The 25,397-nt window shown below is 41.4% G+C and overlaps 2 protein-coding genes across 2 annotated transcripts in view; one reads left to right on the top strand and one right to left on the bottom strand.

Annotated features, from left to right (window-relative positions):
* Positions 1 to 5,824: 5,824 nt before the first annotated feature.
* Positions 5,825 to 24,518, bottom strand: CASP8AP2 (caspase 8 associated protein 2). Its single transcript, XM_035109381.3, has 10 exons — positions 24,355 to 24,518; positions 22,423 to 22,503; positions 21,836 to 21,913; positions 20,763 to 20,863; positions 20,267 to 20,341; positions 19,683 to 19,798; positions 15,264 to 17,458; positions 10,628 to 13,856; positions 9,554 to 9,653; positions 5,825 to 7,814 (listed from the first exon to the last, which is right to left on the bottom strand). The coding sequence occupies exons 2-10, from the start codon at positions 22,475 to 22,477 to the stop codon at positions 7,758 to 7,760; spliced, it is 6,006 nt and encodes a 2,001-aa protein (XP_034965272.1). The 5' UTR covers positions 22,478 to 22,503; positions 24,355 to 24,518; the 3' UTR covers positions 5,825 to 7,757.
* Positions 7,903 to 25,397, top strand: part of MDN1 (midasin AAA ATPase 1) — a 110,522-nt gene continuing 93,027 nt past the window's right edge. The window contains exon 1 of the mRNA XM_088667203.1: positions 7,903 to 7,998. Coding sequence (XP_088523329.1) covers positions 7,951 to 7,998 — 48 coding nt within the window. The 5' untranslated portion in view covers positions 7,903 to 7,950. The remainder of the gene's footprint in view (positions 7,999 to 25,397) is intronic.

Here is a 25,397-nt window from a genome sequence, read left to right as displayed (position 1 = left end):
GGCAGGCCACCATTCCCCACCCAAAAAATAGCCACACAAATGCCTATACACACACCCTTTCCTTTGATTCTAACTTAAGTTTCAACCAGGAACATAATTATAAACACATAAGATCCCAATGAGACTTCCTTGTTAATAAATGCCATGAGGAGCAGATGTAAAATGTTCCACCTGCAACAACTTTTCAGTTATGGTTACCTTTTCCCTCATGGTTTTAGCACCCATCTGGTTTATATAATCAGGTGCTAAGTTTACATTAGAAAAATGGATAAGGGGGGAAAATGGAAGTATTATTTCACCATGGAAAAATCATAACAGAACCTAAGCAGTCTTTAAAAACCAAATAATAAAAATAAGAACTATGTAATCGCCTAAATATATTTGCCTTTGAAATAAGTTCAGATATTATTTGGCTGCTTACCTTAATTGTAATTCTCTTGCTCATAAGCCTCTTCAAGTTTTATAAACATATCAGACTCTGAAAATGATTATACAGCCGGAAAGCATCATTTAGAAATTTAGTTTTTCCTTTTCCTTTTTTTTAGAGCAAACTCTTAAGACAGTTTACAGTTGACACGGTGACTAGAATTCATAGTTCTGTAGCTGACAGAATAAACGAATCTGAAGTACGCAGGCAGAGTTTGATCGACTGGCTGGCAAGAGGACAGTGCCTTCAGCCAGAATTATCCTGCAATTATTTTAGTCCTACCAAATCACCCCCAAGGCTTCACACATACTTTGTTACTCTGTAAGGCCACTGCTAATTTCATTTGAACCCAAATATGTTAGCCTTTATTGCTGAGCCAACTGGTAAATGAGTTTATTTTTTAAAATGAACAAACAGCCTCTTCACACGGATCTGGCTTCTTACGTTTTCTTCACATTCCATTAGTTTTCATGAGAATCAATGCCTGGTGATCAATCGGTCATGTCCGATTTCATAGTCTATTGCCTAGTGGGACAGACGGGTTAGAACAGCACTCAAGGGGAGGGGTTGACTGAGACACCAGAATAAACTGGGTTTAAAATTTGCTATGAGGAATCAAATTTCACGGATGTTGTATTTCGTTTTGATTGGCATTGCTATAGCATTTATGCTTATATGGCCTTCATCTCCTTTCCTCTTCCACAATGGAAGGCAAACATCTGGCTGAGCTGGCTTAAAGAAAAACGTTATGTGTATTTTAATGAACTGAATAGAGTGAAAGATTATGAGTCATGGGGACATGGAGAGTTTGTGTGTGAACTTAACAGACCTTACCTAACTTATATTTTTAGTTGTTATTCTGATAATTTTGTTCTATAAATTATAAATGCCATATTGATTTGTTAATCATGTGTGTTTTGCTGTAATTGAGATGTTTTATATGTTGTTTTTTTAAAAAAATTGCTGCTTTTAATAGTGTTTTATACTGTAGATTGCAATTGTTTTGTTGTAGTTGCGTTCTCGGTAGTTGAGCCTGCCCTGTGGAATGCCCTCCTGTAAAGGAAACAAACATCTATCCGACTTTTAGAGGACACCTGAAGACAGCCCTGCAGGGCCGCCTTAAGGGTATTCAGCGCCGTGGTGCAAAAATCCCTCCGCCGCCCCCCCCCAAAATTTCCCTCCGGGCTGAACTCACCTCCGGGAAGGATCACCTGGCCGCAACGAGGAAGGGTGGGCGGCGGGCATTTTTTTTAAATAAACATTTATTTATTTTTAAATAAATGAAAGTAAAAAAGTAAAAATATAAATAATAGTAATAATAATAGTAGTAGTAGTAGTAGTAGTAGTAGTAATAATAATAAGGTGGCGGTAGCATAGCTGCCAAGTTATCCCTTTTTTACAGGGATTTTCCCTTATGCTGAATAGGCTTCCTCACGAGAAAAGGGAAAACTTGGCAGCTATGGGCGGTAGTGGTGGCAGAGGCAGGGGGGCAAAACTGAGGCTCCTCGCCTCAAAGGGTCCCTCTCCCCTTCTCCCCGTCCAGGGAGGGGACGGCAGTGGCAGCGGCCACGAGGCCGGGGCTCTCCCTCTTCCCCTCCGGAGCACCGGTGCTCCGTGGGTTGGGCTGCCCCAGGCCTCAGAGCTCCGCCCGGTCCATGGCTGGGCACCCTCAGCTCCAGCCTGGCGCGATTGCTGGGAGGGCAGCGGCTCCCCAGCCGGTCCACCGGGTTTCCCCGGCACCCACGCAGCAGCAGCGGTCTCGGTGGCTGCTGGGCGCCAACAAATTTAATAGCGTCACATGAGGAGCTGTCTGGTGGCGCAATCACTTCCCTCCGGAAGGAAGGAAAGTCCGTCTCATCAGCTGTCTGGCGCAGCAGTGCAAACACCAGCTGTCTGGCGGCACAGCGCCCAGGCACCCTGGCGCATTGCGCCAAGGCCAGGCCTAGAGATGGCCCTGCAGCCCTGTATAGAGAAGCTTTGAACGTTTCGTGTTTTACTGTGAATTTTTATAGTTTGTTGGCAGCTGCCCAGAGAGGCTGGGGCAACCCAGTCAGATGGGTGGCATATGTTGTTGTTGTTAAGTTTTCTTCATACATCTTACAATACATGCTCAAATAACCCGAAGGTCTCTATTTACACATCAAAAAAAATCAACAGAACAACAACAAACACACACAAAAGTAACAATAACCAAATAACATTAATCATCCCTCCCTCCCTCCCTCCCTCCCTCCCAATCCCCCCTACTGACTCCCCCTCACCCTTGTGTCGTCTCATTCCTATTTTTTTCTATTTCAAGGTTTTCAGTTGTGTCTGAATCTTATAGCTTATATATCTCTTTTATCTTTTTAGGGTTTCTTTTCCTTTCCCATGTGTTTTTTACATTTCATCTACAGCAAAATTATCTAATTTAGAGCAGTACTTTCCCATATATTCCTTCAAACCTTCCCACTCTTTCACCAAGTCCTGGTTTGAGCGGCCTCTGATACTTGATGTCAATTTAGCCAATTCTACAAATTCCAATAGTTTACATCTCCATTCCGTTAGTGTGGGGATTTTTTCCCCTTTTCAATTTTTTGCAATGAGTAATCTGGCCGCCCTCCAATACTTTGGCCACCTCATGAGAAGACTCCTTGGAAAAGACCCTGATGTTGGGAAAGATTGAGGGCACAAGGAGAAGGGGACAACAGAGGACGAGATGGTTGGACAGTGTTCTCGAAGCTACAAACATGAGTCTGACCAAACTGCGGGAGGCAGTGGAAGACAGGAGTGCCTGCCGTGCTCTGGTCCATGGGGTCACGAAGAGTCAGACACGACTAAATGACTAAACAACAACAACCTGGCTGCCACTGTGGCATATAAGAACATATTTTTCTTAGTTTTGGGGATGTCCCCAGAAATTAGTCCCAGTAGGAATGCTTCTGGTTTTTTGTTAAAGGGGATTTTAAATAATTTCTTTAGTTCGTATCTTACATCCCCACCACATATGCAGGAAAGTATCTGTCTCTAGAGTGGTGGTGGTCGCGGCAGCAAACCGCTCTGTAGCGCTTTTGCTTCCTTCTGCTCAGGCAGAGCGGCAAGGAGCAAAAGTGCTACGGAGCGGTTTGCCACCACGCTGCCGCCGCTCTAGGATCGGGATCCGGACACTGGAGCAGCAGCGGCAACCCACCCCGTAGTGTGATGCATGCGTGCGACGGACGCCCCGCCCCCTGGCGGGGTGCCTTCTGCTTTGCCACCCCGGGCAGCCAGAAGGCTAGCAACGCCCCTGATTGGAATCATTTAGTGACACCTGTGGTAAAACATCCAGGCTTTCCTTCCTCAAAGTGAACATCAATAAGTTACGTTTGGGGCGGGGATAGGACATGGGGAGAACTCTAAGACATGCCACTCTATCTCCTCGTGACAATATCTTCCGAGTTGCTTCCCATACAGTGCTTAAAATTATTTTGTATAAATATTCCAGTATGCTATACGAAATGATGACAGAGAGTGTATTGTTGCTATTGTTACTGAAGATAGAGTCCGTTCCTTTGAAGAAGCTGGAGTCCAACCAGTGAAATGGGAAGACTTCCAGCTAGCAACTTGTCGGACAGACGAGGACAACTGAGGAACTTTTCTTTAAACATCCTAACTTGTGCACTTTAAGAGTTGACTATACTTTGAATGTATGCCATAGGCTATAGCCATTTAAGTGATTTTTGTTAGCTCATGTTATTTTCGGTTATATTTTTTGTTATATTTCATATTTTTCATAGTTCTTCACGGTTTTTCTGCATTTTGTATTTGGTGATTGTATGACATGAAGCAGAAAGAGAAAGCATATTGAAGTCTTCTGCTTGTGGAATTGCTGTTTGTATAACTATAGCCTTAGGTACTTGGCAACCCCCGCCTATGATGGTCATAGGATTCCAGTTAACCCTCCATTCACTTCAGCAGTGCTTGCAGCTGCATAATATTTTGAGGATCCGCTCTATGTCTGATTGCAATTCAATGAGGCTTAGGGTAGAGAGATATGAATACTCACTTCTGGTACAGTCTCGAATTGACTTCCTGGGATTATTCTAGATAAGCAGGTTGCAGATTAAACTTCATCTCCAGAAATTATTATCTGACAATGAGAAGCTACTGGAACCCTTAAACCCATCCGCAGCATTGAAGACTAACAGACTTATAGCGGCATAAGATTTCATTGACTAGAGCACTTTGTCAGATGAAGTGTCCTCCTTCGTTGGTAAATAAACACACACACAGCTTAACTACATGTGCAATATATGTCTGTCACCTGTAACATATTGAATCTTTTTTTAAAAAAAAGTATGGTGGAGAGGGGAATTGAGTTTTGAATTGAAATTTGGGGAAGTGTAACTTTTTCCTTGCTCACTGTGATTCTGACAAAAAATGGCAACAGGGAGGAAAAGGTGATGGAAGTGGTAGCCCAAAACATCTGGAGGGCACCAGGGTTGGCAAAGGCTGGCCTAAAATGAATAGAATTGTTTGTTGCTAAATTCAACTTCATCAATTTCACACCGGAGTTTCCCTTTGAAGTGCTGTCACTGAGGTACAGCAATTTTAAGAAGCGATGTCTTCTGGGAAATTAAAAAAAAACTGTTTTCCGACAGGTTTGTTAAATGTTGCAGTTTTCAACATCACCAGTTCGTAAATGACTGGCTTGATTACTGAAGAAATACTTCTGTAGTAAATGACAATTTGTTGCATGGCATTCTTGGTGGAAATATGTATAATACTTGAAGTAACCACCGACTGTCCTTCACAAAGAGAACCAGATGCCACTTAAGAGTTCTCTAAATAGAGCCGGTTAGATAAAGAGAGCAAGGAACACTGGAAAAAATCAGAAATGAAGGACCGTGCACACATATTATTTACCCATTATTTACCTGGTCTAGCATAGTGGCTATGAGATAGGAAATCCCTGCCTTTGCCATTAACTCATCAAATGGGCTTAGCCAGGCCATTATCTCCCTGCCTCAATACGCCATCTGGCAATACAAATTAGGCAGGGATGATTTTTATCCTCAGTGGTTCTCTGGTGCTGGAGAGAGTAGTGGGACTAGCACTAATGGTGATAAGGATAGGTAAGATTGTCAGGAAGCACTGACCAGTAAGCCTGCGTGCAGCCCTGTGCACATGCTGGACATGGGTTTTCTCTGATGAAGGCCCCTTTTCTGCATGTGAGGCCTAGCAGAGGCGAATCTTGATGAAGACTGCGCTTGCTAGATCAGAGAACCTTCACTCGAAGCAAGCCTCCATGATTTCAATTTCAGTGGAACATAGTACAAGTGCTGGGCTTGGCACTGGAATATTATGACATATGTTACCCTATATGTAATATAAGGTATCATAAAAGGGGGGGGGGAAATACCGCAACACATTATAAAAAACACTTCAAGTCAATGTTTAATGAATATTAAGTGCATTCAATTTACAAAGTTTGGGGTTTGTTTTAACGGTGTGCAGTATTTAGTAAATACAAAATAAAACTTGCTTTATGTAATCAAAAATGTTCAGGTAAAGAACAATATTTTACACATTAGAGAATCTGTACAGATATTTACAGAAGTGTCTCGTTTAAATTCTACTATTTACACATACAAACAAACATATCCAGATCAGAACAGCAGTAAGTGACTTTAAGAAATGAGTTTTCACCTTTGTATAAGATTGTTTCCTTTCTGAAATAAAAGTCTGAGGAGCCACTTAGGGCTTTTCCTGCTGTGCACTTGTTCAACAGAAATAGCTGCCAAAACAAAATCCTCACTTCTATAAAGGTTAGGACTTATTAGGGCAGAGGTGTATATCAATTTCTCTGGATTACCTGCAATTAAAATGTTGAACCTCTTAATTTAAGCACCTTTGAATTTACATATTCTGATTCTACACTTAGTTCATAAAATGTTGAAAGTATGTTGTAAAGGGAAGCGATAATTTAACCTAGCACGAAATGGCAAATGTAGGTTAATTCCAAAAGTTGGCTTTTTAATTACAAATAATTGTGCATATAGGTTCCAAATAATTGCTGTGCTTGGCTGCAACACTAAGCCACAAATTATGGCTTCTCTAATCACACTCATTGCCTATTAATAAAACTGGTAAACAAACAACGGAATGGCTGGCTTAGCAGCACTTCTGGTTTCTTTTCTCCAAACCATGACTGGGAAGGCAAAAAAGAAACCTTGGCTTCAGACTATGGTTTATTTTGATGGGGAAACCATAAGCACTGGTTGGGACATAATGCTAAACCAGCAGATCTGTGGTTTGTTTCCCAGGTTAACTAATGGAAGAGTGAAGCAGGAGAGCTTGAGTTGTGTGCACAGTACAGTGAAACAAGCCATATTTCATGGTTTAGCATTATGTCTAATGCTGCCACTGTGTTGGCTCATCTGAGGAAACACTTGCAAATACTCGTGTATTCCTGCCAAAATATGCTAATTTTTATGATCTATAATAAGGACTGTATGTACAGTACATCTCTGAACAAATGCCATTGGGTAATATACTGCAAAGTTTCACAATCTGTGTTTGTGCTTTCTGATAATTGAGAGAAAGGAGGACTGTTGTTTAACAACCAACCCTCTTGTGTTTTCTAATGGCCACCATTTCTCTGTGACATTCTAAATCAGGGTGGGGAATCTATGGTCCTCCAGATATTGTTGGACTACAGTGGCCATCATCCTGACTATTGACCATGATGGTAAGGGCTGATGGAAGTTGGAAATCCAACAACTTCTGAAAGGAAACAGGTTCTCCATCTATTTTTAAATCAATAGCATGAGGTGTTTCAGCTCAAAGAATTTAACTTCCCATGTGCTAGGAATTGATCATCTGCTGTCCCCAAAGTTTTAATAAAATAATGGCTTCAGACACAGCGGAATGCAGATGAACGAGAAGTACTGTAGTGTCCTGCGTTTCAACTTCCCCTAACCGTTCTTTATAATCCCAAATGGAACTACTAAGGAGAGATATGAAAGTTTCACTCAAGGCAATTCAGGTAACAGGAAAGACAGGTTCTATGCACTTCCTATTTCCTCTGTGCTATATAATATGCAAGGCTGCTCAAGGACACTAACAGGTCCAACTGATCTGTTTGATACCTTCAAAAAAGTTTTGAGAAAGCAGGGCATTATTATGAAATCTGTGAGCATAAAAGGTGCATTTTATGTCCACCTAAAAGGATAAGCAACAAAGTGTTATTCTGACTTTGATTACATGTGTCATTTCTCTCTCTCTCTTTCTCTCTCTCTCTCTCACACACACATGCACACAGTGCACATAAACTCATAGCAGTCCATTCTTAGTAGCAATAGTATAGCCACTAGCTGCAGTTTGACATCTTGAATAGCTTCAGCAACTGCTTGAATCTTTCTTCAACCTGCGGAGAGAAAGCAAAGTGTATAGAAGTCATTTCGCTAAAAATAAAGTATGCTTTTTTTCTCACACATATGCAGATATGAACCAAGTGATCCCACCAGTTCTGATTACTGAAAAGTGCAACCACAATCATAGAAATGATGCCAGCCTTTTCAGCGATTGCTCAGCTCACGTGTATACTTCAGGTAGGACACCCTTGTCAATATGGAGAAGCAAAATTATGCATTGATGTAGATGATGTAGGTGTAGATGTGAACATTCCCTCATCTTGAACGGACTAAAGTGGGTTATGTAGGCTTTCATAAAAGAGCATTTCCCCAGTTTAAAGGCACCAGAGGTTAGTAAAAATTGAGAAGAGCTATAAATCTATTGAGTCCTGTCTTGTGTATGAATATTGCATATCCACATGCAGCATCATTAGTCAGGCTGCCACCTCAGAATAAACAAGTCGCCCCCCCCCCACTTTGTGTGCACATGTGCATGGATCCCCCTCGATCAATGGACAGCACAATGCAGTATGATGGCTGTAACTTGAGCAACTGATGCCTTGGGGCGTGATCTCAAACCTAATGTCCTGCAAGGTTTAACATAGTAGTAAAGGTAAAGGGACCCCTGACCATTAAGTCCAGTCGCGGATGACTCTGGGGTTGCGGCGCTCATCTCGCTTTACTGGCCGAGGGAGCCGGCATTTGTCTGCAGACAGCTTCTGGGTCATGTGGCCAGCATGACAAAGCCGCTTCTGGCAAACCAGAGCAGCGCACGGAAACGCTGTTTACCTTCCCGCTGGAGCAGTACCTATTTATCTACTATTTATCTACTTGCACTTTGACGTGCTTTTGAACTGCTAGGTTGGCAGGAGCAAGGACCAAGCAATGGGAGCTCACCTCGTTGTGGAGATTTAAAGCAACTTTATGTATAGCTTTTATGGCATGGTATATACCCAAAGGAGGATGCAGGTGGCGCTGTGGTCTAAACCACAGAGCCTAGGGCTTCCCGATCAGAAGGTCAGCAGTTCGAATCTCCGCGACAGGGTGAGCTCCTGTTGTTCGGTCCCTGCTCCTGCCAACCTAGCAGTTTGAAAGCACAAAGTGCAAGTAGATAAATAGGTACCGCTCCGGTGGGAAGGTAAATGGCATTCCCATGTGCTCTGGTTCGCCAGAAGTGGCTTAGTCATGCTGGCCATATGACCCAGAAGCTGTAGTCGGCTCCCTCGGACAATAAAGCAAGATGAGCGCCGCAATCCCAGAGTCGTCTGCGACTGGACCTAACGGTCAGGGGTCCCTTTACCTTTACCTATATACCCAAAGGGTTATATAAGAACAAATAAAATTACATGTAAAGCCTATATGGATGTAATATTACTTTCCATATGAATGTATTTTTAAAATTTACTTCCTTTCTACCTAACAACAACAACAACTTATTTTTCATACCCTGCCCATCTGGCTGGGTTTCCCCTGCCACTCTGGGCGGCTTCCAACAGAAAATTAAAATACAATAGTCTGTCAAACATTAAAAGCTTCCCTAAACAGGGCTGCCTTCAGATGTCTTCTTTAGTCTGTAGCACAATCTGAATTTTGACACATCTTTTCTGATACAATTTTTTTCTCCTAAGAAATGTTAATGAATTCAGTAGAGTGTCATGGGGTTATATTTCTGCAGATATGCACTGCTCAACCAGTCACAAACACAATTACACTTGTCTGCGAGGGAGGTTCAATTGCATACCAAAATACATACCTGAGCTGGACTTTTATTTAACCTGACAGCAACAGAAGCAAATGTTTTTCCTGAAGGTCCTTTCTTCTGACATTCCAATAGAATCTCCCGGTCATCATTTCTATAATAAACATACAAGGGTAACTGCAACATCTGAACACTCTTTTGAAATAAGTCTATCCATGTCAACACTTCACACATCAATGCTGTAACTCAAGGTAAGTTTTTAAAACTCAGAGGATATAAAAGTCTGTTAATGAAGACAAACAGAATCCTGAAGGCAAATGCTCAAACCCTCCCTTATAAACTAAATGATACCCATTATGTTCACACCATTCTGAAGTTTCTTCGGAACAGTGATGATCACTCTATAATAATAATTAACAACAACAACAACAACAATTTTTTACTTATACCCTGCCCATCTGACTGGGTTGCCCCAGCTTCTAATAAAATGTAACAGAATACAGCGAAAACATCAGACATTAAAAACTCTGTTCAATGGCTTTGAAGTAAGGTTCTCCCTCTCCCTCTCTCTTAAAAAAAACACCAGATTGAATGGTTGCCTTTGGGATTCATTCGAATATGAAAAATATTTGTAAAACAAAGTAAAAGCTTATACTTTCTAATTACTTTGCACCATTGCTCAATGAAGCGAATGGAAAGAAAGCAAGTATTTCCATTTGGGACTATATTAGGTTTCATGATTTACTGCTAAATGCAGACATTTTCCACAAAAGAATTATACACAATACAATGCACCCTTGTCAAGACAGAGGCCACAATTCAAGCCGCCAGGTGCTCACTTGGGCTTCCAAGTTTCCCCCTCTCAATCAATTTACAGTCCCTACCTTCCAGTTCAGAAAACCTAGTTTCAACTGCAACATAAAATAAGACTACAATTTGCCTTTCCTGATTCAAGAGACAGGTCAACAAAGCTGAACGTACAACCAAGAAAAAAAAGTTTGCTATGGTAATAATGCCCATGCCACAGAATGCAGAAATGTATCGCTCTATCTCCAACTGTTATACACTTCCAGACCTCCCTCTTTCATCCCATCAATTCGGTTTCTGTTTTTTGTTTCGTATTCTTACCTTGTCCAAGAAATCACAACCTCCCCTTTTTTCTTAATGATGTTTTTGGCACACAGACTTGATGGTGTCAGGGAGGATGTTGATGGTAAAGAATCTTTGTTTCCGACTGATGCAGTCTTATTACTGGATGTGCTTGTGGTTACTGAAGTAATCTCTTTAGACCTTTTGCTGTTTTTTTTACAAGCCAATTCACAACTCTCCTTTCTTTGTCTTTTTGCATTGGATGTTTCTTCTGTCTCTTTTTTTCTTTTTTTCCTTTCTTTTGTTTCGCATCCCAGGCCACCAGTATTTAGAGTAGTTCCTATTTCAAAATTCTCAACTGCTGGACACTTGTCAGGCAGATGCTCTGTCAAATTTACAACTGCTTCAACATCATGCTTTGGATGATCATCTGCTACATGGTGGTTTGCTGTCTTCTCCTCCTCTTTATCTTTACATAAGCCTCCCATGCTAGCATTTGAAGCACGTTCCACAGTAAGATCCCATGAATCAACTTCATTTTCTATGGGAGTCTCATCAGTCAAGTCTACACATATATCAAAATGGGTCTCAGAAGACAACTTTTCTACAAGGGAAACTGCTGCACAGCTCACTGGAGAATGTTCCAATTCAGCACAAGATGCATCTCTTTTTTGGAAGACTTTCACGGTGTGTGCCTGAGGTAGTTTAAATACTTCAGGTGTGTCCTCATGCTGGCTAGTTTTAATTGAGGATTCTAAAGTTCTCCCCGGTTCTTTAGGGGACTCTTGCAAATCAGAGGCTTCTTCTGGGCCAGCACCACTATGCAACACCTGATGGGGCCCAAGTAAGTCAGGGCCTTGAGTTTGACTGGCATTAGTATATTGCTCCTGAAGCAATTCAGACGCTGCAAGATTGCAAGGTCGTTCTTCTCTGGCATTTCTGAACAGGTCCTCTACAGATTCAAGTGCCTCATTCGGGGCATCAGAATGAGGTTCCTGTTGGGGTTCAGAAAGATGAGGAACCTGATCATTCGCAAGGCACAGAGGTGGCTCCTTCTCAGACCCCAGCAAATGAGTAACTTGTCTCTCTTCAACATCATTCAGCTTACCCTCAGAGTCAATAATCTTTAAATTTTCCTTAGATGTTGCTGTATCTTCCAAAGGAATGTTTTTGAGGTCCAAAGTATCCAATTTTTCTTCCAACACAATTTCCTTGTTTCCTGCCCCTCTAGAAGAGGTCAGTGGTTCATTTGCTAGCGTAGGCTGTTCAAGGACTGGTGAGGTAGATGGTGCAGCACGCCTTATTTTAACAATGAAGTGGTCGTTTGATTTCTCCATTATTACTGCCTGCATTGGAAGGCTTGGGCAATACTGAAATCCAGGAGCAGGAGGTATACTTGTCCATGATGAAGAACAGCTTGATTTGCTGCTTGAATTATCAGATTCCAAAGCCAAATGGATGTCCTGTTCAGAAGCATCCTCCTCTTCGAGATGGGCATCTTCACTGAAGTGTGCGCTTAGAACATCCTCAGGAACTGAGCCATACATGTCAGGTTTCAAGAAGCTAAGATGTGCATCTGACTTCAAAGGGGAGGGAATAGTCAATGACACAGCTAGGTCTTCCAGAAGAATAGAAGAGACAAGTGATTTTGGTTTCTCTGAAATGCACTCCTCACCTTTCTTCAAAGCAGCACTAGTAGGAATTTCAAACATACAGCTTTCATCAAGAATATCTGGATCAATTGGCATCTGCAGTCTAGCTAAAAATGCTGAATCTCTTTCAGGTGAAACTATAGGCCATTTAATTCCATCTAGTATTCTTGACTCGACTCCAGTCTCTCTTGGAATCTGCTCTTCAGTCTCATATGGAGGCTCATTCATACAGTTCTGGATATCTGGGGTGTGTTTTTCTGGTGTCCTGAACTCCCATTGATTGTCATTGATAAAGTCACAATTTTTTTCTGAAAGGTCAGAGCCTTGTAACAAACTTTTGAACATTTCGCCCATTTGAGCGTCATTCACCAGGTTGAATGTCAGGCCAGACATCTGCTGTTCTGTGAGAGGTCCACAGCTAATATCAGACTTGTGAGAGTCTCCAATCATATGCAACCTTTCATTTTCATTTTTTCCACCATTCAAAGAAGTGTCTGATATGGAGCTTTCCTTGAAAGGTTCAGCTTCAGTCTGAGAATGTTTTGGGTTAACAGTATAGGAACTTCTAGATTTTGCAGTCACATTTTTGTGTGTGCTCATTTTGTTTGTGTCATGGTGACCTCGCTTCAATAGCTGGTTACCTGCTACTGATTTTGATGGGGCACATGCTTCAGACTTTTGCATTCTAGCATTTGAGGTTGGTTTCTTTGATTTTTGTCTGTCAATTTTATTTTTATGATTTATAAGGCATTTGGGGCTTTCTTTCTTTCTTTTATCAAGCTTACCTTCATCGCTTTCATTTCCAAAGCTTACCAAGGTACACAGCTTTAGAATAATTTTTTTTATTTTATCAAATAAGTAGTCAAGTTGCTCGTCCACAAGTTTCCACAACTTTTTCTTCATATCGGATTGCTGCTGTTCAAAGAGATGCTCTATTTCACTATTCTTTTTGATCCGATTAAGTTTATATTCTATAACTTCACAGAGGTTCAGCTTTAAGGCCTCACTAGATTTAGACATTTTAGAGAAGTCAAGGTATTTTACCAGAGATGTAAAGTTCAAAATAGCTGAATCTATGATTCTATGAAAATGCTGTACTGGAAATTGTATCTTAAACTTCATGTAGCTTTTCCGTACTTGCTTTCTTATAGCTCTCAGCATCTGCATAAACTCATGCACTGTAGAAGGTACAACAATAATTTGAACTATTTTTTCAAGACTGTCAATGCTCACAGTTTTCATTTTCTTTACTTCATTGGAGCGCATTATAGTCCTGTCTTTGGGATTTTCTTTATTTTTTCCCCCAGAAGACAATTTTCCGGTATCTTCTCTGGAAGATGTTGTCCTGGCCTTGTGGTTGCAAGTACTCTTGGTCAAATTAGATCTATCTGGAGATGCTTTTCTTCTCGTTTTTTTACTATTTTCAGAGTTGGCTTCTATTTTAGGCTCGTCATTGTCACTTACAATTTCACCTTCTTCTAATTCATCTGAGGACATGCTTAGCTGAGACTCCTCTAATATTTGATGATCCGAGCAAAGAGGCTTTTGGTTTTCCTTGTTCAGTTCACTGCACTGGTTCCTTCCAGGATAGACAACTGCACTTTCTGGAACAAAATCTAGAAATAATGAAATAATTTGTTAATTAATCAGCCCAAAGTAGCAAGTCTCAAAACAAATTCCAATGACAGTATAATCTAATAGTCAATTTTAGTTTAGAACAGTGAACATAATTGTTTAGAAGTGCCAGTAGCTCTGGGTGTTGCATTTTAGCAGAGGACAGGCAGCTTTTGGAAGAAGAGCTAGATTTAAAAAAAAATATTCAGCATGGAAACAGTTTTTATATATCAAGTCCCATGGCAATTTATCTTGAAATTGCAAGATTAAGCCCAAAGGCACTTTTAATTATTACTGCCTCCAAAACTAGTGGATAAGAAACTGTGCCAAGAGTTCTGCCAGAATGTGGGTTACACTCTGTAGCTTAACGTGTTTTGCAATTCTGATTTCCAGGAGTGGGGAAACCCTTTAGATGCTGTTGGACCCCAACTCCCCAGGGATGATGGAAGCTGTAGTCCAGCAACATCAGAGGGTCATGGGTTAGCCACTACTGCCTTAAACAGTTTCCTTCTATGTAATCAGTTTGAATAAATATCTACCTCAGAGCTAGCAGACTGAAAGCTAAATCTTACTCCTCACTTAATTTAAACAGGACAGTCAGTAGCCTAGTGTCAGAATATTTGCTTTGAATCCCTGGCATCTCTAGGTAAGGCTGGAAGAGACTCTTGTCTGAAATCTTATAAAGCCATGGCCACTCAATGTGGACAATACTGAACTAGATGGGCAAAGCATCAATATAAGGCAGCTTCATTTCCTAACTTGAGAAAAAATGCCTGTGAACTGCAGCTGTGCAGTATGATCTTGTGTGTTGCTCAGAAGTTGCATTTAGTCTGGTACTTACTCCCATTCAAGTCTGTATGGGATCGCAGTCATAAATTCCTACACACTAGGAACACTTACTAAAGAGAAAGCTCCACTGAACTCAATGGGGAAGATATGTACAGCAGTGGTCCTCAACCTTGGGCCTCCAGATGTTTTGAGACTACAATTCCCATCATCCCCGACCACTGATCCTGCTAGCTAGGGATCATGGGAGTTGTAGGCCAAAAACATCTGGAGGCCCAAGGTTGAGGACCACTGATGTACAGGATTGCACTGCACAGCTGCAGCACACTTACCTACAAGTTGTGCAGTAAGTTCTACTTAAAATACACAAAACTTAATTCCAACTCAGTTATGTTTAGCATCGATATACGTGTGAATGCTTAATGCAGGCATAAGCAACCTCGGCCCTCCAGATGTTTTGGAACTACAACTCCCATGATCCCTGACCACTGGCCCTGTTAGCTAGGGATCATGGGAGTTGTAGTTCCAAAACATCTGGAGAGCCAAGGTTGCCTATGCCTGGATTAGTATGTTCCTCATTCAAATAAAAATCATGTAGCAGGAAGAGCATATTAAACATATACCTGTATTATAGCTTTTCACAGGTCCTTTGTAGGGGCTTTCCATTCGGGGTACTTTAGCCAAAGGTCGCATTGGACTATTAAGTGGGCTGATTGCTTTTGGAATATTCCTCATATGATTGAGATCAATGCTCAGAATAGAGTTATCATCATCAACAGAAATTCTGCTTATTTCTCTTGCTTGAGATGTAGGTTTTAACCCTTCATTGTATGTTTCCAAGCAGTTTTCATGGTTACTGTCAGGAAAGCTTGGCTTCAAGTCACCACCACTCAGTATTTTGCCTTCTTCCACAGTAGCTTTATGAGGCATAGGCTTGCTTTCCTTTTCGGGACACTCGAAGACATTTTCATCTGTCCAATTACTGGACTCCTTCTCGTCCATCAGTGAGTCTGAATCTGTCCCACTGATCTCATCTATTACACTAAAAGAATCAAAATCCACAGAACTTATAGTCTCCACATCATTGAAAGTGTTATCGGGAAGTGTGTCTTGATCCAAGGGGCTTTCTAAACCAGAAGCCACATGCATCTCATCAACTCCATCAGCTTCTCCCATCCCAGTTTTTGCCTCAGGCAGGAGCTTCACATCATCCGGCGACCGCTGCACTGCTGTATCTTGTGGGTCTGAGGGTGTCTTCAAAGGCTTTGTGTTTAGAGTTTCTGGCAGCCCCTCATTTCCCACCTTCGTTTTGACCTCAGAAAGAGGCATTACTTGTTCCGATTTGGTTTGAACAGGATTGTCACAGGTGGGTAATAGTGGTGTTTGTGTTTGCTTAATGGTATTAACACCAATAGCCTCAGCTGGTACCAACATGACTTCCTGACCTGGAATTTCTATACCACATTTATTGGTAGACTCTGCCACGACTTTGCATTTGTCTGTTTGCTTCTTAGCAGGAGAAAGGGTTAAATTTAGTGTCTGCATAAAGCTCAGTTTTAAGTCTTTGCTTTTCGACTGCTCCTCTTCCCTTCTAACTTTTATAGGCACCTGCTCCTCCAAGCCTTCAACTACCTTGGCAGTCTCTACTGATTGAAAGGACTTCTTTTTCTCCCTTTTTGCACTATCTTTAATTTTCATGGCTCCTTTTCCTGTTTGGGGGGATGGTTCCTTTGATTCTCTTTTTTCATTTTGAGAAGTCCTGGCGTCACTAGAATTATCTCTCTCATTTTTCCTTTTCTCTTCAGTTCTATGTCTGCCCGATTTTGAACGCGTGTGTTCAGATTCACTTTTACTGCTATCCTCTTTAGGGTGGCCATGTTTTGGCTCTTTGTTTAAAACAGGAGGTGGTGGTGGTGGTGAAGGTTTCCCTCCACAGGGCACAGGACCGCTTGCTTCTTTGTTCCTCCTGCAATCACTATGTTTTCTCTTTCTGTCTTCCACATAGCTTTTGCTTATTTTTTTAGGGCTTCTGGCAATTTTATTGCATTCAGGGTGGCTATTAACCTTGCCAGTTCTTTGTTGTTCTAGATAGCTGTCAGATTGCCTGTTTTTTGGTCCATTGTTGCTTTCCTCTTTGTTTCTCAGTTTCAGGTCCTTCTGATTTTTGTTTTGTGACTTTTCGCTCCTGTCACTGTTGGAATGTTCTGGTTTTGACAGTGATGTGTCTTTAGGGGTTGGTTGTTTCTCCTTAGCAGAAGGGACCTTACCAGTTCTTTTTTCTATATGTGGGCTGCTTTTGAGCTTCAAGTCCCTTTTGTCTTTCCATAGTCCATTTTTTACTGTTTTGTCTGGATTAACTTCCAACCTTCCATGAGGATCCAACTTTCCCTCTAGTGTGCTGCCAAGATTTTGGTGTGCTTTTGTTTTGTGTCTGTAGTTATTCTCACTGCTATGATGCTCATTATTATGTTTCGTTTCTTTTTTCCCTTTTTCTTTGTCATAAGAGCTGTCAACACTTGCGAGCCTTGCATGAGTACCATCGCTGCAAAGCTGTTCAGGATGAGATTGAGATATGTACAGAGTGTCTCCTTTTTCTGGAGGCAATTTCTTGTTTTCTGTATCCCAAGGAGGATAACCACAAGGTTTGTCCTTAGGCAGGGCTTCGGTAGTTCTAGAATCAGTTCTTGAATTGTTCTCTGGAATTAAATCTCTGGATTTATTTTTCAGTTTTGATCCCTCAAAATTTCTTGCATTCTTAGTTGATGCTGGGAAGTATGTTCTACCATAGGTATTCGGATGAACTTGATATTCTGTTAACCTGTTTAGGAAGAGATTGTATTGCTATACTACATTTCAAAAGATATTTGAGATTTAAGCAAACTCTAAATTCTACTAACATCTAAATGCCGTGGTGAGACAAGCCAGAATAAGCCTTTAAAAGTGTTAATTTAATATTTATTCTTCCTTTTACTTTTAAAGGAAGAAAAGGTCCACACAATGGCATTCTTTATGAAGTTGGCTTGTGTCAGCAAAGCATAGTTAAGATTAACCAGTTTGGATGGGGACCTTATATTTAGGATTTATACAAACAAACAGAAAGGATAACACTGTAGGAATTACCATTGGTGCTATAAAGCATGTTCAAAGCATGTCCTCAACCACACACTTTAGGAATATTCTCACCACACACAATTTTATTCTGCTGCTCTTAGCAGGCCAGAATCAAGAAAGGTAGGGGGCAGCGTTGCCTGCTTACACTGACAGCAGACCGCTAACTCTTTGGGACAGCAACACACATTTCTTACTGTTAAAATACTCTTGCTTAAAAGTTCACTCAATAATTGAAGAATCATGCACAAAGCAATAATTTAGCAGTCCATGTCTGACAAACATATAATCAGGCTTAAGCATCCTTCCCTCAGCAGGCTGAGCAACAGAACCTGCACAAACCCTGCTGAAGCAATTACTGCTTGCATTGTTACTTTTCCCCCAGTCATTTTGAGAGTCGGGGTCCCATAGGATTTGTCGTCTAATGAGCTATCGTTTCCTTTTAAAATGACAGTCCCCATTTAATGTTTTCTCTCCCCCCCCCACTTCCCAATATAGTAACCTACCAGAACCAAAATAGGCAGAAAAAGAGAGCCTTAACTCATAGCCTCTCTGGTTAAACTGGTCCCAATGACCGAACACATGCTTTACTCAGGGCAGCCCCGTTTCAGGAATGGTGTTCCCAGGGATCCTTGCCTGGTGCCAATGTTGTTGGCATGAGATGAAAATGACATGCTTCAGTTACAATGATTTGTTTACAAATGTTGATGGCTTGGAGCTTTGTTGAAGCCAGTCTGGTCCTTTCAGCTTTTAAAATTAAGATAGAATGAGAACTGAACATCTTTTAATTTGCTCGTTGCTTCCTTAAAAAAGAAGCAAGTCTCAAAGCAACTTCCTACCGATAAGGACATGCTAATGCAGATACCTCAAAACACACTGTTCAAAACGATACAACACATTAAAAGTTTTCATCCACAGTAAAAAGGTAAAGGTAAAAGACCTGTGACAGTTAAGTCCAGTCACGAACGACTCTGGGGTTGCGGTGCTCATCTCGCTTTATAGGCCGAGGGAGCCGACGTTTGTCCGCAGACAGTTTTTCCGGGTTATGTGGCCAGCAGCGCACGGAAGTGCCATTTACCTTCCCAACAGAGAAGTACTTATTTATCTACTTGCACTTTGATGTGCTTTCGAACTGCTAGGTTGGCAGGAGCTAAGCCTGAGCAATGGGAGCTCACCCCATTGTGGGGATTCGAACCACCGACCTTCTGATCAGCAAGCCCAAGGCTCAGTGATTTAGACCACAACGCCATGCGTCCCTCATCCACAGTAGTCAGCTTAAAAACAAAATACAGTGGTCCCTCAACTTATGAATTTAATCCGTTCTGAATGCACATTCGTAGGTCGAAAAATTTGTAAGTCGAAAAAAGCGGTTTCCCAGAGGAATGCATTGGAAACGGAAAAATTTGTAAGTCGAGTAAACCGCATCTAAAATTCATAAGTCGAGAAAACCCCATCTAAACCGCAACGGTTTTCCTTTTGGATGTTGAAAAAAACGTAAGCGTGCGGCCACTTTTTTTCATTTGTAACTCGAAATTTTGTAAGTCAAGTACTTCGTAAGTACACTGTACACTTTCCCTGCTCGCCACTGAAATGAACACCCAAATGAACCACAAGTCCTTAGCACCATCACTGGCCAAATGAAAACATTCCACATCTTTGTGCACTAGCTGTGCTAGCAAGCATGAAGCTATGAACAGAATGCGTGGGTAATCTTTTTCAAGAAACTCTTCAAATTTTAGCAGAAGAAATTTTTCAGAAGATGAGTATCTGATATCTAGCAAGTTAACGTTTATATGTACAGTATGTTAAATTTAATTACAAAAAAGATAGGCTTAGAAAACATCTTCTACTTTTTAGTTTCAAATGTGTCTTGTTTCTTCTTTTTCTAAATATCTGGACAATAGAGGACGAGGACAATCCTGCAAAAAGCATACCTTCTCTGGAGATTATTAATTTCTTCATCCTTGCGATTAATTTCCACTCTAGCTGTTTTTAGAAGAGCGGAAATATTCTTTTTAAGAGACTGGTTTTCATTTTGCAGAGCAGAGTTCTAATTTAAAAAGAACACAGAGACATATACATGTTATGAACTTGTATCTGCATATATTGGGGGAGAGAAGGAAAACACCAGTAACGGTTTAGTTTAGGAAAAAAAAATTATTTAAATGAATCACAGTTAACTTTCATAAAGAACTTTCAAAATGCCCCACCGACTTTGTACTGCAACCTAATACAAAAAACACTATTTTCAATAAGCATCAAAGCAAATACATTTACAATACTAACAGTCCTTACTGAGACAGAGCTGTCCTGCACAGCCTCACTAATTGAAAACATTATTATTGTGGTTGCTGTTTCTTATTTTCTTATTTTATTTTATTTAAAAAACCAGATACACTCACACTAATATTCAAAACAGCAAACCAATACAAATTGAAATATGTATATGAAGAGTTTCCAGAACACTTTCAGTTACAGGATACAAAATGGATAAAATTACCACTTAATGCTGCTTTACCTGTTCCTGTATTTGCTGAAACCTCCTTGTCAACTCTTGAAGTTGTTGCTGACATTTCTCATGTTCAGCCTGCAACTGTTGAAACAGGATTATTCACATTTGTATTAAAGACAGTATTAAGTGAGCATAATTTTCTTTGCGTAATAATAATAATAATAATAATCCAGCTTTGTTAAGATATGCAAGAAAAGTCATTACTGTACATTAAAATAATAGTAAATAAAATTTCCCTCACAAACAGGAAAACCATCCAAACATGCATTTACAAAATGTCTGTGTCATGATTGATCACAGATTTCCTGATGCACATGTAAAATTTTCCAATAAATTGAGACTTCTCAGGAAAGTGGGTGTTTTGGCATTTTAAAATGTTTTGATAGCTTATAGTGTACTAAAATGTGCTGAACTGATGAATTTAAAACACACATCTTGCTAACTAACTTGCTAACTAACTACATCACATTTCACCAACATATCATTGATTCAAAATACATACATCATTGAAAGTAGCTTCCTTTGCTGTTCCTTCTTCAATCAGGATCTCATCGAATAGGTTTAAACTACTTATTGATGGGGTCAGTTTTGTAGCAGGTTTAACTGAGAGCAGGAAGAGAGAGAGAGAGTTTTACTTCGAATATTTTCCTTTTCCATTGTACCCATTCTTCCATTAGATAAGATCGAAAGAGCTATAATAATAATTATTTATTTATACCCTGCCTATTTGGCTGGGTTTCCCCAGCCACTCTGGGCGGCTTCCAACAAAAGATTAAAAATACATTAAAACATCAGTCATTAAAAACTTCCCTAAACAGGGCTTTTTTCTTTCGAACAGCAGGTCCCTATGCCACATGAAACTGCTTTTGAATGTTTTTCTCAGTTTCAAAAGTGTTTCCTATGTGGGATGAGGGAGGGGAACACTAGACATCTAGTGGGGCTTACTCCCATGCAAAAGTTGTGAAAGTTAGTTTCAGTTTCACAACTTCCATCAGGTTTTTTAATTATGTATAGTATTATGATGTTACAGGATACAGCACATTTTATCTCCCCCCTGAAATCCTTCCAAATAAGCCATGGTTGCAACTTGTCACCTAAGAAATATTACTTAGATCAAAATGCTATTTGTGGCAGCTGCTAACTCAAATTACATATAAAAGCCATCTCTTAATTACTCCTAGTTTGAAGTGTAAAATATACTTATTGTTTCTGCAACAAACCTAGTCTTTTACTCCTAGTTAATTACTCCTAGTCTGAAGTGTAAAAGATACTTATTGTTTCTGCAACAAACCCAAAACAAAAAAGCTGCATCATGGCTCTATCCTAACAGCAGGATGAATATATACAGGACCTTTTATGGCAAAATTCTCCGAAGTATAATTAAATAACCAAATAACTATGGATTGTATTCAACTCAGCTGAAATCTTCTGTCAGTGGAACAGGAAGGGAAGCAGTGAATTCTCAGTGGTTCCTCCTTCCTGCTGAAGCCCTACCCCCATGTCCATCATAAATCTGCTCCAGGGAGCTTTACTCTCAGCTGAGCAATGCCATTGGTTACAAAGCTATGAACATACCAGAAATAACTGGAGAGCTGTCTAATCCATCATAAATATCCACTGAACTCTCATCATCATCTACTCCTTGAGAAGCAACTGAAAATAAAGAGAAGTAATAATATATAAGTTCACCCAGTCTACGTACGCAGTAATGGTGAAATACAAGAGAAATACACGAGAAAGGATCTTTAGTAGGAAATCACTATGAGGTGAAAGAAATAAGAAGCTCTTCTCCCCTTGCACTAGTGTCCCCCTTCAAATTGTAGCCTCAGCGGTGGGTTTTATAGAATGATAAAGTACTTAAAAGGGACAAAAATAGGCCATTTTTGTGTCAGAAATAACTCTGCTCCCAAAGATCAGACTCTTAAAATACCATATGATGGGTATCTCAGCAACGCAGGAAGAAAACTGATGATCTCTTCCAATGACCAGCAACAGCTCTTGCCACAACATATGACAGTCAACTGTGCTGTACAAGGAGCTACATATACTGGTTCATATATAACTTTTCTCAAGGGTTTCTTCCTTGGTATGGGGTTTTCCTACATTTATTTATTTATTAGGTTAAAATAATATGATAAAAACCAACAAACCAAAAAACTTACCACTATGCAATAAATTAGAAAACGTCATCCCATCATCATCTTCATCTGTTGCCATTATACTCTCTTCCTAGTATTCTCCATCTGCATTTGGCAACAAAAAAAAGATTCTGATTAGCCTAAGTAAAAACATACAGGTTATTAATATAGAAGGCAATCCCGTCAGAGAAAGATGGATCTCTTTACAGTATTCTGTTTTCACAATGGGACACAAGTGTTCCTGCATACACAAATGGTGGCCAGCTCGTGGGAATAACATATTCACAGGTGAATGAGATTGCCAGCACTTATTTTTGCAACAGTTCCATAGCTCTAAGCAGTGTTGTAGCTACTGGGGGGCTAGTCAGATCTTTTTGCCCCTGATGAAGCCACCAGAGGGGCGCCATTGAGGTTTCCAGCTTGTGTGTGTGTGTGTATACAAATGTGTACGGGGTGTGTGCCAAATTGGGTCTTTGACCTAGGTGAAGTAAAACCTATGTAGTTTTGTCCCTGGCACTAAAGCAAACCATAACTTGATGAGAATGAGCAAACATGTGGCTTCCCAGAACCAAGATTGTAGACATAGCACTCCTTCCCCTGATCACACCACCTAGGCCTAAGCCAGAGCTTTTCAAACTGTGTATCAGGACAAATTAGTGTGTTGGCTGCACTGTGTTGAGTGTGTCTTGCAAATGCTCCCAGGGCTGGAAATGGGTTAATTTAACCTCTGATTTGCTAGTAAAACTGAATTACTGTGTCATGCAATGACACATGTCTAAAAAGTGTGTCACCAACATGAAAAGTTTGGAAAGCTCTGGCCTAAGCCATGGTTTGGCTTAGGGTTATGTTTGAACCTGGGCTTGTGGTTTGTCCACCAAGTCAGAGGGGAGGGGGAAAGCAAATGAAGAGCAGTTCTCCAAAGAGGACAGAGTAGAGCGATCACTGTATACAATTCTTCCTATCAAAAAGTACAGGGCCTGCTGCTCAAACAAGTCTTCTCCAATGAAAAACAGTCTTCACTCTTAACCACACTAGGTAGTAGTGCTTTCTCATTACTAAACAGCAAGACACTCTAGATACAGGTAGGTAGCCGTGTTGGTCTGCCATAGTCGAAACAAAAAAAAAAATTCCTTCCAGTAGTACTTTAGAGGCCAACTAAGTTTGTTATTGGTATGAGCTTTCGTGTGCATACCAATAACAAACTTACCGTAGTTTGTCACTAAGGTGCTACTGGAAGGAATTTTTAAATTTTGTTTCAAGCAAAGCACTCTGCACATGTTATTTGTGCACACTTACGCACAACCCTAGTCTAAACTGGGAGCAAGCCCCACTGAATTCAACACTGAATTATTCCTCAGCAGACAAGTTTTGCATTACACTTGTTAGTCCTGGACTGGGGTGGGAAGACAAATTCCACGCAAAGCAGAAGTAGTGATATAAAACATGACCCACCACCACTCTCAAGTTAAACTGGTGCGGTCCAAGCCCACCATTTCTGAACTTCGACCCATTCGTTTCCCTCTTCGGGTGCTGACCAGGCCTTAAGGCAGCCCCAGCCCCACTTTCACCCCAGTAACCTCCAGCTGCTGTTGGACTACAACTCCCATCATGCCCAGTCACCACAAACCAGGATGGCTTGAGTTGTAGTCCAGCAACGTCTGGAGGGCCGTAAAGGCACCCCCCACCCTCTAAACCCCCAGCCTTGCAGAAAGCGGGGGCGAGAAAGTGGGAGACGTGGGAACTGGGTGCGGGAAGAGTTACATGCTGGGGGGGGGGTAGGATGCCATTTGGGGGAAAGACAATATATAGATAGTTCGGGAGATGTGTTCGTGGGAATGCCGCCGCGGCGATTGGCAGGGGTTCCGGGCAGGTGAGGCAGCCACTCTCCCACCCACTTGATCCCCACGAGAGAAAAACACCCCCCACTCCCTTCCCGGGCCACTTGTTTCCACAAACCGGAATAACGCGCGCCGTGCCGCCTCCGCTGCTCCTCGTCACTTTCGCTCCCTCCTCCGCCACCGCCGCTCGCTGACAACAGTCCCCCACCCCCAAAACACCGCCACCTTCGCCGCCGCCAAACGGGAGAGGTGGCGCCCGGAAGAGCCCAGCCAATCACCGGGGACGCTGGGGCGCGCGCCGTGCCTTGACGTCAGCAGCTCCCTCCTCCGCCATAGAAACGCTTGGCGCCAAAAGGAAGCGACAAGGCCCGCCCCTCGGGATGCAGGGTTTCCTTCGCTGGGGCCGCTTCGACGAGCGGCTCCGCTAGGGGGCGCCTGATTTGACACCAATCCGGCGACTTCTGTTTTTATGCAAACTCAAGCCATGAAGCCACCGCCGGTTTTTTATATACAGGCACTGCAAAGCCACCAGAAAGCTTCGTGGCTGATAACTTTGCCGGGGCAGAAGTTTGGGTTGGCGCAGCCCCAGAGCCCGTTTTAATCAGAGAGGAGCATTTGTTTGTTTCGCAAAAAGCCTTATTGCCGTAACGTCAGCTGTCAGACGTGCATGAGGACAGGGAAACTCTCCTCTGTCAGCTGTCAATTGAGGGCATATACCCCAAATATGTGGCATAGAGTGGGCTGTAGTCCTGTTCACGAGGACTGGGAGAAAGTCCCGTTAAATGCAATGGAGCTTACTTCCAAATAAACATGCATAGGGTTATGGAAAAGCTCATGCCCAGCGCTTTTTTTCTGGGGGTACTCAAGGGTACGCACTACCAATACCTTTCCCCTCAAATGTTAAAAGTGTGGCACTTACTGTAACAAGTTCATGGTGAGTACCAACACCTTTTTTCCTATTACTTTTTTTAAACCCAAAAACACTGCTTATGTCACAGTACACATTGCAATCCTTCGCTTGTCTACTCAGAAGTAAGTAAGCCCTGTTGAATTCAGTGGAACTTACATGTAAAGGACTGAGGCCCACTGGGTACAGTGGAGCTTCTGAGGAAAGGTGCAAGGTTGCGCTATTAAGTCTTCAAAGTGCTGCTAGATTATTTG

Source organism: Zootoca vivipara, chromosome 3, assembly GCF_965207765.1.
Source record: "Zootoca vivipara chromosome 3, rZooViv2.hap1.1, whole genome shotgun sequence".
NCBI lineage: Eukaryota > Metazoa > Chordata > Lepidosauria > Squamata > Lacertidae > Zootoca > Zootoca vivipara.
This window is presented reverse-complemented; position numbering and strand designations above follow the sequence as displayed.

Coding starts and splice junctions, on each gene's coding strand:
- CASP8AP2 (XM_035109381.3), bottom strand. CDS start 22,477: ATGGCAACAGATGAAGATGATGATGGGATGACGTTTTCTAATTTATTG. Junction 19,799..20,266: donor TTCAGCAAATACAGGAACAG/GTAAAGCAGCAT, acceptor TTTTTAAATTAG/AACTCTGCTCTGCAAAATGA. Junction 17,459..19,682: donor ATTAATAATCTCCAGAGAAG/GTATGCTTTTTG, acceptor CTTCCTAAACAG/GTTAACAGAATATCAAGTTC.